The sequence below is a fragment of the Nylanderia fulva genome, unplaced genomic scaffold (genome assembly GCF_048542155.1).
Source record: "Nylanderia fulva isolate GAGA-0341 unplaced genomic scaffold, ASM4854215v1 Scaffold3, whole genome shotgun sequence".
Taxonomy (NCBI): Eukaryota; Metazoa; Arthropoda; class Insecta; order Hymenoptera; family Formicidae; genus Nylanderia; species Nylanderia fulva.
The window spans coordinates 883,578-898,400 of NW_028190368.1; the positions used below are offsets into that span (position 1 = coordinate 883,578).

General features: G+C 39.9%; 2 protein-coding genes across 4 annotated transcripts; one reads left to right on the forward strand and one right to left on the reverse strand.

The window, feature by feature from the left end:
* Nucleotides 1-4,188: 4,188 nt before the first annotated feature.
* LOC114939159 (myotubularin-related protein 9) lies at nt 4,189-8,038 on the reverse strand. Its single transcript, XM_029313419.2, has 7 exons — nt 7,308-8,038; nt 6,736-6,901; nt 6,371-6,660; nt 6,196-6,299; nt 5,818-6,122; nt 5,358-5,681; nt 4,189-5,266 (listed from the first exon to the last, which is right to left on the reverse strand). The coding sequence occupies exons 1-7, from the start codon at nt 7,467-7,469 to the stop codon at nt 4,863-4,865; spliced, it is 1,755 nt and encodes a 584-aa protein (XP_029169252.1). The 5' UTR covers nt 7,470-8,038; the 3' UTR covers nt 4,189-4,862.
* On the forward strand, nt 7,911-14,744 carry Zmynd8 (Zinc finger MYND-type containing 8). 3 transcript variants are annotated; one of them, XM_029313255.2, is made up of 9 exons: nt 7,911-8,226; nt 8,335-8,410; nt 8,910-9,228; nt 9,660-10,136; nt 10,267-10,591; nt 10,680-10,860; nt 11,031-12,944; nt 13,028-13,320; nt 14,049-14,744. In XM_029313255.2, exons 4-9 carry the CDS (start codon nt 9,688-9,690, stop codon nt 14,175-14,177), a joined length of 3,291 nt encoding a protein of 1,096 aa, XP_029169088.1. In that variant the 5' UTR covers nt 7,911-8,226; nt 8,335-8,410; nt 8,910-9,228; nt 9,660-9,687; the 3' UTR covers nt 14,178-14,744. The 3 variants fall into 3 exon arrangements, with proteins under 3 accessions (XP_029169088.1, XP_029169164.1, XP_085340361.1); XM_029313331.2 differs by having other exon boundaries at nt 7,911-8,055; nt 8,268-8,410; XM_085484235.1 differs by having other exon boundaries at nt 7,911-8,410.
* The last annotated feature ends 79 nt before the right edge of the window (nt 14,745-14,823 follow it).

The window sequence follows — 14,823 nt, forward strand, 5'->3', positions numbered from 1 at the left end:
GAGAGAATGACGAAATCTCCTTGCACGAACTACCGCTGCGGTGTAGCTTTTCTCTCAGGATGCTGTGGGAGAAAGATAAAAGAAGATGAAGTTCAAGGTCACGCTCGCTATTGCGCAACACAATCAACATCCTATACCTGAGGATTCGCCAATATAAAACGTCATATTTGAACGTTCGCGATAAAGTAAGATATAATATATATATAGCTTATTAAAAAATCGACATTATATAAACTTAAATCTTTTAGAGCGAAAAAGATATAAAGATACACGCTTATTTCAAATTTTACATTTTATATTTTGCTCTCTGTTCTCATCCCTGACGAATTTATTACAATATCTTTCAACTGAAATAAAAACTAAAATTTCCAACACTCTCATCTCTATTTTAAAATTTTGAATATTTTTACTAAACGTGTTTTTTGCTTTTATAATTTTCATTTGTAGAGCGTGACAACAAATAACGTTCGACGTAAATTTTAAGAAAGTCGGAAAGATACAGTAATCTGTCATTATATTGTCGCGACCACGAATTTTTTGTCGCTTACAAATATTACATCAGGAAAATGTTACTTCTTTACTTCATTGTTAAACATTCACGAGATTTTAATTTTTCGAGGGATACACTATTGTAAGTTGAAAAAGGTATACTACCTGCCACATTTTCCATTTCAACAATAAAATGGAACCAAAGTGATTAAAATTCTTCGAATTTTCATTTCAGGTAAGAAGCAGAAAACGTTCTCGGAGCTGGCTTTATAGCAGTTTTGTTCTCGACAGTGGTGCTCATCTCGAGTGTTTATATTTTTTTTCAAAATTTGAATTTAAAATTACATTTGGGCTTCTTTTTACATATATTTCGACGCTACGTAACCCAATAAGTAGCATACTGACGTCATTAAACATTAAAATGACGTACCGTCATTAAATATTAAAACGACGTCATTTTGACATCTATGACGTCATTCGACGTCAAAATGACGTACGCTTGGTATAGTAATAATGATAAAATACCTAGGTAGCAATCTGACGTCGTTAAACATTAAAACGACGTCATTAAACATTAAAATGTCGTCTAATGACGTCAAAAATGACGTACTTGCTTAAGCTACCTGGGAAATCACTATAATACGATAATGATGACCATAATATGCTGCTTTCTTCTCGAGCTGATAAAAAAGAGAATCCGGCATTCATCTCCCTGATTCGCGGAAGCGAACGAGCGCGTTTTATTCGAGAAAACGGCCTCGCCTTCCGGTATAAGTCTTCTCTCTATAATAACGAGAAGAAGAGAGAGACGGACCCTCTATATACCATCGCTCTCTCTCTCTCACACACACACAAACATGTATATAGCAAGAGAGGCTGCTGTCCAGAAACGTCTCTCGGCGGTCGCTTCGTTCTCCGCTGTTCGCTTCGAAAATCGCATCTTTCTTTGTTGTGATCCCCGGACGCCTTGGGAAAAAGCGACCCTTCTCTCCCCTTCTTAAGGGCCCCTCGCCACGGCGGCATAAGTGCCTGCCTGCACCGAGAAAAGAGATAGGAAAGGGAGAAAGACGATATCGTGTCGGGGCGAGGACGAAGAAGAGTGGAAGAAGAGAGAGAGAGAGAGATAGAGAAAGAGACCGAAGAAAAGGGACCGACACGATGATGGAGCTGGAACGGGGAACCCGGAGAGCGGCGTGGGCCCCCTTCTCCGAGAATGCCCCCACCTTCGAGAGAGTTGAGGCCGCTAATGCCATTCTCGAAGAACGCATCGCACTTTGCTTTTCGGCCCCGTCGACGTCGTTTCGGCCCCTTCTGGAACCTGCACGTTGAAGAAGAGGAAATTTCCGCCAAGATACTTCATCCCGTGGACGCGAATAAGAGAAGAAGAAGAAGAAGAAGAAGAGAAGAAGATGAACGTCCGCCCGTCCAGCGGCCCTGGATGAGTTTGGATTGAGTCCACGTTCCCAAACAATATCCGTGACTAGATCCACACTCATCCAAGGATACTGGACCTGGTGCGAGAACGGAATAAGCGTGCGTGTGCCGGACACCACTTGAAATATTTTGGTCTCCGTTCGTTCTTTTGGAAGAGTCGCTCTTTTTCGAGGAAAAAAGTGAAGAAAGACATTTTTCCCGCGCGTATATATAGTGGTACCTTATACGTTATATATCCTTACCACGAGGTGTAACGGTCGCGCGGGATCGCGATTTCTCACGGATCTCCGTCGCGCGGATTCGAAACCGGTATAATAATCTTCTCCGCGCGCTCTCGCTCGTTTGTGCGCGCGCGCGCGCGCGCGTTGTCGAGACACAATGGCGTCGTGAACGCGTCGAAGGACGTTCTAGTCCTTGGGAGATGTAGACTCCGCGAACGAATATATATATATATATATATATATATATATATATATATGTTTGTTTTAATTTTAATACACTATAAATACGTAAAAAACGTTCTATCTGCGTCTTCGCGTCATCCGCAAGTTTGGGATTTCCACGCGCGATATAAAACGCGGGAGAAAGCACCTCCACGTTTGTTCGGACGACGCGAACGGTGGAAACGCGGCGTAAGATCGAAATCTAGATTTTTTTTTTATTTATTCTCAAGGATCCTCGAGATGAGGCTCCTTCCTTCGCCACCCGCGCAAATTCGATTCGTTAAGCTACGTCCTCACTGGAGCAATAACTATAGTAACTTGTTTAAGAGACATGGAACAGCAACAAAAAAATTGATCCATTTTTCCACAAGCAACTTTTTGTTGATGTTCCATGTTTCTTAAAAAAGTTGTCCGTTGTTGCTCCAGTAAGGACATAGAATCTGCGTCCTCACCGGAGCAACAGTTAGTAACTTTTTTAAGACATGGAACAGCAACAAAAAATTGATCCATTTTTTCACGAGCAACTTTTTGTTGATGTTCCATGTTTCTTAAAAAAGTTGTCCGTTGTTGCTCCAGTAAGGACATAGAATCTGCGTCCTCACCGGAGCAACAATTAGTAACTTTTTTAAGACATGGAACAGCAACAAAAAATTGATCCATTTTTTCACGAGCAACTTTTTGTTGATGTTCCATGTTTCTTAAAAAAGTTGTCCGTTGTTGCTCCAGTAAGGGCATAGAATCTGCGTCCTCACCGGAGCAACAATTAGTAACTTTTTTAAGACATGGAACAGCAACAAAAAATTGATCCATTTTTTCACGAGCAACTTTTTGTTGATGTTCCATGTTTCTTAAAAAAGTTGTCCGTTGTTGCTCCAGTAAGGACATAGAAACTGCGTCCTCACCGGAGCAACAAATAGTAACTTTTTTAAGACATGGAACAACAACAAAAAATTGTTTATTGTTGCTCCAGTGAGGACGTAACTTGAAACTTTTTAAAGAACGTGGAACATCAACAAAAAGTTGCTCGTTGTTGCCGAAAGTTTCGAATTGTGTCCTCTGGAGCAACAACAAACCACTTTTTGTTGTTTCATGTCTCTTAAAAAAGTTACTCGTTGTTACTCCAGTGAGGATTTTACGCTCCGAGATTAGGTCGTATATTCTGTAAGAAAATGTTCTATAGCTTTTTTACAGAGCTCTATATAATAGCTTAGAGAGCATTTTTACAAAATAGACCCTTTTTTTAACTATAGCGTCAAACGATTCTATATACAGATTCTCTTCGCCTTTATTTATACTTAAAAAAAATTTACGCCGATTTATCTTTTTATATCATTCTTCCCAAGATGAATTTTTACGCAACTCGACACACATTAAACATACATATATCTACACATACATATATATTCTTCTTCTCTCTCCCCATCCCTCTTCTCTGTTCGTCTTATGACTGTATTAAGATAATACGTGCATGTGTGTACGTATATTTGATCGCGAAATGCGAATGTGCCGACGAAACTCGATGCATTCCTGAGTGCGGAGCCAATGGCCGTGGGATTCCCTTTCAGTTTCTTTGTGTGTGAACACCTGCCGCGCTTTCCCCTCCAGCCTTCTCCCCCTTTTGCCTCGGCAGCGGCAACAATCCCGCCCTTAACTTGCTCTCTCTTCCTCTCTCTTTGATCCGCCATCCTTCCCGAATAACGGTAAAAACTCGTCCGTACCCCCGAACAAGCGAGATTTCCTCTACACTCTCTCTCTCTCTCTCTGTACGCTCGAATGAAAAATTTTCGCCAGTTTTTACCCTCGCAATTACGCTCCTCCGTGGTGAATTTTTAATATAGAGTCCATTTTTTATTTGGTTATTATATTACCTTTGGATAAATAAATTATACATGTATATAGAGGGGGAAAATTTATATATATATATATATTACATATAATAATTTCGATAAATTATTACATGTGATATATATATGTGTACGTTGCATAATACAACGCCGCTAAAATTACTATTACGTGGGTATGATACAAGTTATGAGATTTGTAAAATAAAAAAAATATCACAAATTCATCTCTGTCTTGTTTGAATCGCTTTGCATAGAACACGTGTTTTTTTTTTTAGTGGTGCGAATTTTACAGGCGAAGATCGTAGTAATAATGTAATGTATGTAACGCCGATTATCCGAAATATCTTTTACACATAGATATATACAAGATTCACTTTTATATCAACAAAGATAATCCGTTTTATAAAACCGATAGAGCCATTTTCTGTGTTTTTTTTTTTTTTAGACGAATAGATATTTCTTTTTAAATCTTAGAGATCAGAAAGAAGAGTTGACCGAGAACTCATTATTACGCAGGATTTCGGCATTCGTGGCAATTATTCGCCCGTTGATCCTTACGAACTAACGTGGTATTGTATAATCGAAGGCATATTGACAAGATCGTTGAACAGCAGCGCGGACTTTAGACCTTCTCGGTTTCTACAAATCTATATCAAGTACTCTGAGACTCTAGGCTCAATTGCGCGATACAAGGATGTTCCTCCTGACCGTCCGCATCCCCTCGCGACATGTCCGGGTCCGAACGGATCTCCTCCAACGCTTGCTTGATCTGCGCGTGCAACTGTCCGGCCACTTTGCGCACCGCCGTGTGATTCTGCTTGATCTGCTTCGCATAGGAAAGCATACCATCCCATGAAGCGGCGTTCGTATGCGCGACATACAGTTCTCTCCATAGTTTAATACTGATAGGGGCGACGCTGGGCCAGATCACCCCCGGATTCGGCTCGTACAACGGATTTATCCACTGTTCTAGGACGTCCGGTTGATTCATGTACGACCACAAGCTGTAAGTTCGTTCTGATAATCGTAACTTTATCCTCTCTGCTTCCGAATCACCTGTAGAAACGCATAAACATTGTATTTTTAAAATAATGTAGAATTAAAACAAGAGAAATGTACAATTAATTTAATGCTTTGACATACAGACCTAAAAATGTACCATAGTTTGAGGAATAAGCGTGCTTGTACAGTCTGATAAGTAGATCTACCGTGTACTCGAAACTAAATTGGAATTGATGATGTAATTGATAAAGACAATCGAGAAAGAGCAAGAAGGTCGGCGCGTGCGTTGGATTTTGCGAGCTCGAGGATTGATAGGCTCCGGAACGAGTTCGACTGAAAAACTGATGGCCCGCTTGCAACCATTCGCGTTCTATAAGCGCCTGAAGTCCTCGTACCGTCCGACAATCGGGATTCAGTATTGCCTGGGCTAAACTAGTTACTACTAACGTAGAGTCTCTACCTGTACTGCCTGTAAATATTAAAATTATTACGATTAATATATGCTTTGAATGAGATGATAATTAGATGGTTTTTTAAACATGCGAATCATACGAATATGTATAAACTTTCATGATATATTAAATATTATATTAATACACACACACCATGCACTAACACAGCAGCGACTTCTTGATGCAGACATTGCGCGGTGACGCAAGCTGCGTTTAAAGCACTTTGTACGGCGGTTAGCCACCCGCTGCTGTCCAACCTCGACAGCCACTGCGAAGTGGAACTATTCACTTCGTTGCAAGCTTCTATTAACTTGTAGAAACTATCCGCTAAATCGTGCGGTCGAGGAACTGGTTTATGTACTTTTCGCCACTGTGGATAAGCAGTGTCCATTTCTGTACCTCCACCTCTGGCCCTAGCACTCTGCGCCTGACTAATGGATCTCATGTCCACTATATAACTGTAAAAAAGATTCGATGATTTGTAACAATTATGAGAAAGTAATAGTTCTGATTTTTAAATAGTATACCTACCCGCGTCTTCCAGGACCTAAAACCGCGTTCAACAGCTTTTCATCTTCTTTACATCTCTTACCAGTAGCACCACATAACGGCTGACTGCTTCTCAATAATATGCTCTACAATGAATCATTCACACTCGAGTGCATATTCATATTTTGATTTTTCAAAAGTAGAATTTATTACTTACCCCTCCCTCATGCCTGTAACATAAAACAGGGAATCTTCCACCATCCCTGAAGCCAGCGGAGGCTATAACAACTTTGTCGTCCATCTGGCGTGGCACTATGACTGCCGATGGATACGAATTGCACACTTTGTAATCTCTATTCAAGTAACTAATCCGCCACTCGTCTCCGTGAGCCGCCAATAATCTGGACCACTCGGAGACAGGCGCGAATGCTGTCCATCCATCCTCTATTTGCATGGCGTTGTTGGTTGTCTGTGGTCGATAGAAGAATGGATATTGCAGAGTCTGATCTGTAAAAGTAAATGAATCAGAATTACATCCCATTTTCACGAACAATGTAAATACAATAAATACAATTAAATTACCTAACGATATCAGCTTTTCTATGGATAATATGGCATTGATTAAATCATTGGTGGAACCGATATCTAACTGAAGGATCTGAAAGTCTTTGCATTTCAATATTATGCTACCTCCTGGGCTCTGGGTGTTCAGTTTCTTCTCCACGACATCGATATTGCGATTCATCAACTGGCAAAAACAGAGAACTTGATCAAATTGATGACATTAATTTATATTATTATAAATTCTATTATTATTAAAGAAATAAATATTCCTTGACCAATACTAGCAATTATTTATTTGCTAAATCTCACAATCTCTGTTATAAATATTAAAAAAGAGAGAAAGAGAAGACTACTGTTGTGTCGATATGACATTTTATCACTTAATTATATTAAATTAGTTTAACTTTCTCTCTAACATTTAAATAGTACACTTGAAAAGGACCAAAATTCTGGTCGAAACGTCGAGATTCATTAAATAAATTACCAGTATTGGTCGAGAAGTGTTGATTCCTTCAATTTTTTGATCAGCGACAATAAGAAACCCTAATCAGTATATTATTATTTGGACAATATCGACGATATACACCTACCCACAGTTCCTGACCGTCGTCCTGTCTGGAAGATAAGATAAGATGATGACCGCTGATGCACAGGGTCCCATCCATACACTTGTTACTGCCATCGCTCCTGTCGATCAACACGACATTGTCGACCTGCGGGATCAATATGTTATCGCCGATGTGGTCGCCCATTTTTATCACAAAAAAAAAAAAAATAAAAAAAAAAATAAATCTCGTCCTCTCTACGTGGCGGCCGACGAGTCCTTCGTTGATAACAGGCTACGAACACTTGGACAAGGAAACGGCATAACCTAAGGCTACTTCTTCATCGACAGAATTTCCGAGGCATAATTCCTTTCCGCCAATCTCGAGCTCTCCTCGCGATTAATTGACGTTTCAACGAGCGATCTTCATCGTAGCGATCTGCCTCACCGCGTTCCACGTTTATCTGCAATTGACTAGATTAAGGTTTACAGCTGTTGTACTTCCGACTGTTTACTATCTACGCGATCCATAATCGTAATCCGTCACCGCCGTTCGTTTTGACATCTCGGTCGCGATATCGCTTCGCCGCAGTCGGAAGCGAGAGAGAGAGAGAAAGTTTGACAGCTGAGAGGGGGAGGGGATGACGCGTGAACCACGTGACTGCGCGTCACATAACCTATTTGAACATCGGCGAGGATGATATAATCGTACAATTTCAATCAATTGTGTCTTATCCATGGATGAAGAAAAACTGGTTCCATCGCAAGGAATTGACGCAAATTGTTTGATTAACGTAACGTTTATGTAACGTCGTGATTTATTCATGCGCAACACATTCTTCATCGCTTCTGACGTTTCGGCTCGACGAATAACACAGAAGATCATCTCGTTCGCGACGAAATTTCTCATCAAACTCATTAGCGAGGATCATTATTTAGCGCTTCCCGGGAGAGACGGATAAACAGTACGTATAGCAAAAAATTAGTCGAGTCTTTTTCCTCGTAGACGCGATCATGCAACAACGTCTAACCTCATTTTTCGCCATCGTCGACGATGCGACGTCGTGTCCCAGGAATTCTTATCGCAGCGTCCGAAAAAAGCTCGAGGCAACATCGTCATCGTCATCGTTATTATTTAAAAAAAAAACGGTAAGCGATAAATTCATTTAGATTGCTTACAATCTTACGTCGAAGAAACTCTTCCTCCGCTCTTTAAATAAAATTTAAATATATTAAATATATTCTCTTTATCTTTAAATATTTTTAAATATATAATTTTATATTTTAAATATCTTTAAATATATTATTTATATATTTTAAAGATTTTTAAATATACGATTTATATATATAAATATATTATATTTACATATTTTAAATATCTATAATAAATATATTAAAGATATAACATTTTTAAATATATAAATATATTATTTATATATTTTAAATATTTTTAAATATACGATTTATCCTTAAATATATTATATTTATATATTTTCAATATCTATAATAAATATATTAAAGATATAACATCTTTAAATATATAAAAGATATCTTTAAATATATCCTGAAATATATAAAAAAAAAAAGGAGAGGAGGACAAGTTGCAATAGAGATTGACAGCTTTATGTACAGTTTCTTTCTGTCACAGAGACGCTCAGCCAAATAAGAAGCGGGACGAGGGACGTGTCACGTGGTCAGCGTCGTGAAAACGGAGGATCGCCGAGAGATGGCGCCACCGAGGGCGGTCGAGACTCGAGACATTGGGCATCGTACGAAGGCGAATTCTCCCTCGATATGAGGGCCGAGTGAATAAAGCAGCGAACGACGATTTTTCATCACATCGCTATTTACTAACGTTAGAAGTCCGTAAAGCGCAGCTCGCGGCTGCGAGAATGTTTTGAGAGCGATAATAGAGCGGTAACACGTGCGGATAGAGCATTGTATTACCTGGAGGAGCACCTTACAAGGTAAAGATTCTGTTTATACTCGAGCAGCTCTCTCTCTCTCACTTGTACTCGCGTGCTTCTGCAAATAGCAGCACTTTGGATGGGTCTACGAAAGTGATAATTATCGCGAGAATGCCTACATAGTGTGTTCAAGCCAGATATTTACTGTTGCCTATCCTTAAATTGCTGCTATTAACAGCAGCATTTGTTAGCACTGTAGGAAATGTAGCTTTTTCAGCATTTGTGATGGATAATATTGTTACTGCTTGTTCTTATATTTGGACATTGTTGCAGTAAATGTATCTTATGTTAGCGTGCAAACCTATTCTAGTGGTTTATCGCAGTAATCGTTACCAGTTAACTATATGGTAGACTGATAATGTGATTATGATTACATAAATAGATAATATGTGTAGACATATGTATCTATGCTGATACTTTTCTCCAATCAGATTCTTTGTACCGAAGATAATAACCAAAATGGCATCCCATGAAAACAATGAAAATTCTGTGAAATCTTCTGCCGCAATAAAAATAAATGCAGCTGCATCGTCTAAAGCTGATGATAAGGAACCATCGATTGTTTCGTCAGTCAATCAGAATAATGAATCGAAGAATGCTGTTAATACAGAGGAAAAGAAGAGCTTAACGCTAGATGTAAGCGATGAACATACAAATGTAGAGGAAAAGGATGCTGATAAAGTAAAAAACGAAAGCAAACACGATTCAAATTCATTGGTAACTGTTAAGAAACAATTGGACGACAGTGAGATAGATAAGAAGCAAGAGGCACCAAATATGGATATAAAGCAGGAGACACCAAATGCAGATTCTCAAAATACGGATGAAAAGAAGGATATTAAAAATGAAGATGATAAAGATTCTGCAAAAGTGGAATCTGTTTTAAAACGAAAGCGAAAATCTTTAAGGTTAGTGTAACATCTCCATGGAAAATTTGCATTTAAATGTATAAAACAAATGATTTTTGTTTCAACTATATAAAACAAATGAAATTGTATTATAAAATTGTCTTGAAGAAAGATGTTAATATATTTCCAGTACTTTGACAGCAACGGAATCTTCTGTCGAGGAAAGCAGCACTAGGAGCAAGAGGAAGAGATTGAAGAGCACTCACGACCAGTTCTGCTGGCGATGTCATAAGGAAAACATCGATGCTCATTGCACCGCATGTCCTCGTTCATGGCATCGCAAGTGTATAGGCGGCATGCCGTCCTCCTTGGAGAAATGGATATGCGGGGAATGCGTGACCATTTTGAAGGCCGAGAATGCGGAAACGCGTTCCGTGGCGATGGCGCAATTGTCCGTGGATCAATTGTGCATGTTACTCAAGCATGTGGTCGAGAGATTACGCGACTATCCTGGCGTACGTATATCACTTTTCATCGAATATGCGAATATTATTACATTACATAGATATTTATTGCTAAATAACTTTTCTTTCTGCTCCACAGTCTGAACCATTCTGCAAACCGGTAGACCTCACAGAAGTGCCAAACTATTTGGATTACGTCATCAAGCCGATGGACTTGAGTCTCTTGGAGTCAAATGTGCGAGCCAAGCTCTACGGCAGCACTGACGCGTTTATGGCCGACGCGAAATGGATCCAACACAATTGCATTGTGTTCAACACGTGTATGTAACCATTGAGCCGTCATATTCATAGCTATTATATATAATTAATCTATATACAATTATATATATTATATTACATATATATTATATTACATATATATTATATATAATTAATCTAAATCTGTAAATAAGATGAGTAAACAAGTAAGTTACATATCTTTACTTGATAGGTGGTGGTGTTTATGCGGACACATTGAAGCTGACAAATACAGCGAAGCAGATCATCAAAATGGCGCGCCAAGAAGTTTCGGAGATCGAAGGCTGTCCCGATTGTTACGCACACGGCAGAAATCTGCCGAGGCCTCAGCCGTCGTGGTTCATCGAGCCTTGTCGTCGACCACATCCGCTTGTGTGGGCCAAACTAAAGGGTTTCCCGTTCTGGCCAGCGAAAGCGATGCCACGGGTGAACTCCCAAGGATTCGTGGACGTGCGCTTCTTCGGCGAGCACGATCGCGCCTGGGTACCGCTGAAGGATCTTTATCTATACTCCGAGGAGCCGCCCGCGCCGTCTCCGCGTAAACGAAAGTCCGACATGGACGAATGCGTGCGCGAAATCACTCGTCACTGTAGAAAACTCGCGCTTATTTACGGTCAGTTCAAGTTTGCGCCGCCCAAAGTGCAGTACAACCCGAACGACCCGATGCAGATTAAGCTGATGCTGCCGAATTACGATCCGCTCGAACCCAACAATCATTTTTCCAATTCCGAACCCTCCATGACCCCGAAGAAAAAGACGCCCGTGAGAAGACGGAATCTCCCGATTAAAGGCAATTCGCAGAATGACGAGTCGATTGATAATGACGAGCTAAACGTTAGCTCGAAAGAGTCTGATAAGCATGAAAAGGAGAGCGAAGCTACGCCACCAAAAGTACAAAAAGCAGACGGTAAGGATACTCCAAACTCGCAGACGAATCTAGAGGATAATAGTAAATTAAGAAAAAAAGTTGAAACGGTTGCTCAAAACAAAACGGTAAAAAATGAGAAATCGAAAACCGCAAAAACAATGTTGTCTCGATTAGATACTGTCGTCATCAATAATGTCGCTGAAAATAGCAATACGTCAACTTCTAATGTTTACAAACATATCACGGAAAAAAATAGTTCGCCGAAATCGAAAAACGAATTAAAATCCTCTACGGAGAATTCGCCTAAGTCTACGACACCAACTAATGAATCATCATCATCATCATCCAGCACGTCGCGTGGACAGAAGAGAAACCTCTTGAAAAATATCATCAATCCTAAGTTGGTGCTCTCGCAAACAGAAAATACGACGAAGAGTGTCGCGAAGATCACCAAAGTGTACAAACCGAAAACGAGGATGGTCGACAAACTGAACGCGGAGAAGGCGCTGAAATCTATTATCACGAGCAAGGAAAACGAGAGACTGTCGTCGCCGAGTTTGCCAGGCGCGACGATAGTACACAAGGCTACGCTGTTAAACAACAAGGAATCGTCGGGTACTCAAAAGATACCCGAGATCGACATAACATTGTCACCACCTTCTACGACTGCGAAAATCCCTCATATTTCGTCGTCGTCGGTAAATTCCGATAAACCCGTTGTGATTAATCCCGTAGCAGATAAATCCGTTGTGCTCTTTGTGCTGAATAACAGTGGGAAGACAGAGGCTGCGAAGCAAGCTTCGTCGACAGCCGAGAGCAACAAGGATATGACAAAAGAGCACAATTCGTTCAAAGAACTCGCGAAGAAGGAGAGCAAAGCTAAGAAGACCTTCCCTAACAAATCACGTAATCCACAAATTACATCCTCTCGCCCGTTGTTCGATCCAGACGAGTTTGTCCAGGTTTCCCCGAGTAAGCGAGAAACATCCTCCTCCGGTTATCAACTGCCGCCTCCGCAGGCCGGACCGATCAGCGCGCGTCTACATCAAAATGTGAACGAACTGGCAAGAAGAATGGGCCAGTTGATGGAAGAAGCGTATAAGGAGGCGGCTCAAACCTACATTAACGGTGAAAACGGTATTGCCGACAATTGTCAGGGGATATTCTATCTAAAGATGCAGATCGAACACTTGAAGTGGAAGCATCAACAGCAGCTGGCCGAATTGAAACACAACACTGGTATGTTCATCTCTTTTTCTTTTTCCCTTTGAAATTTTTCACTGTAAAAGAAAAACACTATAGAGAACATGATTGAATTCCAGATCGTACCATGCGTGAGATGCGCGCGAGTCTAGAGGCAGAGAAGTTGCGATCGGTCGAGGAAGTTCGCAAAGAGGCCGAAGAGGAGAGGGTTCGCTGTATTGAAGAGATAAAGCGGAAACAGTGGTGCGCCAAATGCGGACGGGAAGCGATGTTTTACTGTTGCTGGAACACCGCTTATTGCGATTACCCGTGTCAGCAGTCACACTGGTCGGTTCACATGCGAACTTGTTCCCAACAACCCCCCTATACCACCCTCGTCGCCAGTCCAGGCGCGAATTCGAGCGCGCAGCAGGTGATGCCCAGACTCGTGTTAAGCACACATCAAGCAACCTCGAGCGCACGGAGAGCCTAGAGTGGATCGGTGTAAGTCCCGGCGATTTAAACAGGAAGTTCGATAACTCGAGAATACCGTAAAAGAAACCTATTAATCTGTAATTTATGTCGTTACAAGTTCTCTTGCTCAGTTTGGGTTATCTATTGCTGCATTGGTGAGCTAGTGCAATAAGTTAAGCGAGACAAATATTTTAGGTCTTCTTCTTAGCTGAACTGGCTGCACTAATTCATCTTTTTTACTCCATATTGGAGGAAAAGAGAGATAAATTCTGAACTAGTGCAGTCAGTTCAGCTGAAAAGATTAAACTTGTTTTGCTCCAACCTCCAACTTTACTGCACCAATGTAGCAAAATAGAGAACAAACCCTTTATTTAAGTTTATGCAAATTGGACTATAGAAAGCACTGTGCTTAATAACCTTGTGAATCTATGACGTAAGAAAATTGTGATGAAACAAGTAAAATAATAATAGATCTATGTAGCTATGAGGGAAAAAAATGTCTGTATATTTATTGGTACAACAAATCGGTTTATTGGTTTTTCCCTGTTGAAGTTCGATTTTTACAACCTGACTTACACTATTGATGCTCTGGACGCTTCAAAATGGATCTCTACGATGCGATTAAAGATGCGTTACTTTTTCGACTGATTGTGCTGCAATAGTTTAGCAGCGTTCTTTACTTTTCAGAGCAGTAAGACCATGACGCACGACCCTGCGGGCAGGGTGTATGCTTTACCACCCAGCAAAATGAGCGGGATTCCGTCATCGTGGCCTGCTTCGTCTCTTAAAAATAAAACTAGGCAGGATATAGTTTAGACAAATCACGATTTATTTGTGATCGATAATCGATTCGATAGTAATTGTACAATAAAGTTTTAGTTTAAGTTTACAATGTTGCGACATTACAAACACCAGCAGGTTTTGATACAAAACTTAAATCCAAACGTTTATTCTTTATAATTCGAGATCACACGCAATAGGCGTGTACGTAATTCATTTCTCTTCTTGAAAAAGACATTTTTAATTCTGCAAATGTAAATAATTATAATAATTAATAATATCGTGCAATTTTCAACACATCAATACTCTTGATACATTAAGTTACAAAAGACTTGAATATAATGTTATACACATCTCATTAATTAAGTTTTGTAATAAACTGTGCACTTTAATTTAATTCGTTAGTATTGAATAATATTTAATTAGATAGTTACTCCATCTAGAGAAGATGTAGATGTGTAGCGATTACGAAAAGATGATATGAGATAAGAAAGTGTTGAGTATCCTTAGACAGATAGGCTGGCTTCTTGCGATATAAGTAATTACACATGTAGTGGTTTAAGCATTGATACAGTAATAATTCATTCGTATTGAAGTAATGTTCTTTGTGTGTATTTTTTGTTCCTCTGTTTCTCTATATGCATTTTTGAAACGCAAATAAGAGGATGAAGATTATTTTTTT

Excerpts from the sequence above, each read along its gene's own strand:
- LOC114939159 (XM_029313419.2), bottom strand. The coding sequence starts at position 7,469 with ATGGGCGACCACATCGGCGATAACATATTGATCCCGCAGGTCGACAAT. Across the intron at positions 6,300-6,370 it reads GTTACAGGCATGAGGGAGGG|AGCATATTATTGAGAAGCAG; the intron begins GTAAGTAATAAA and ends GATTCATTGTAG. Across the intron at positions 5,682-5,817 it reads CGCTGCTGTGTTAGTGCATG|GCAGTACAGGTAGAGACTCT; the intron begins GTGTGTGTGTAT and ends TAATATTTACAG.
- Zmynd8 (XM_085484235.1), top strand. The coding sequence starts at position 9,688 with ATGGCATCCCATGAAAACAATGAAAATTCTGTGAAATCTTCTGCCGCA. Across the intron at positions 10,861-11,030 it reads TTGCATTGTGTTCAACACGT|GTGGTGGTGTTTATGCGGAC; the intron begins GTATGTAACCAT and ends TTTACTTGATAG. Across the intron at positions 13,321-14,048 it reads CGAATTCGAGCGCGCAGCAG|AGCAGTAAGACCATGACGCA; the intron begins GTGATGCCCAGA and ends TTTACTTTTCAG.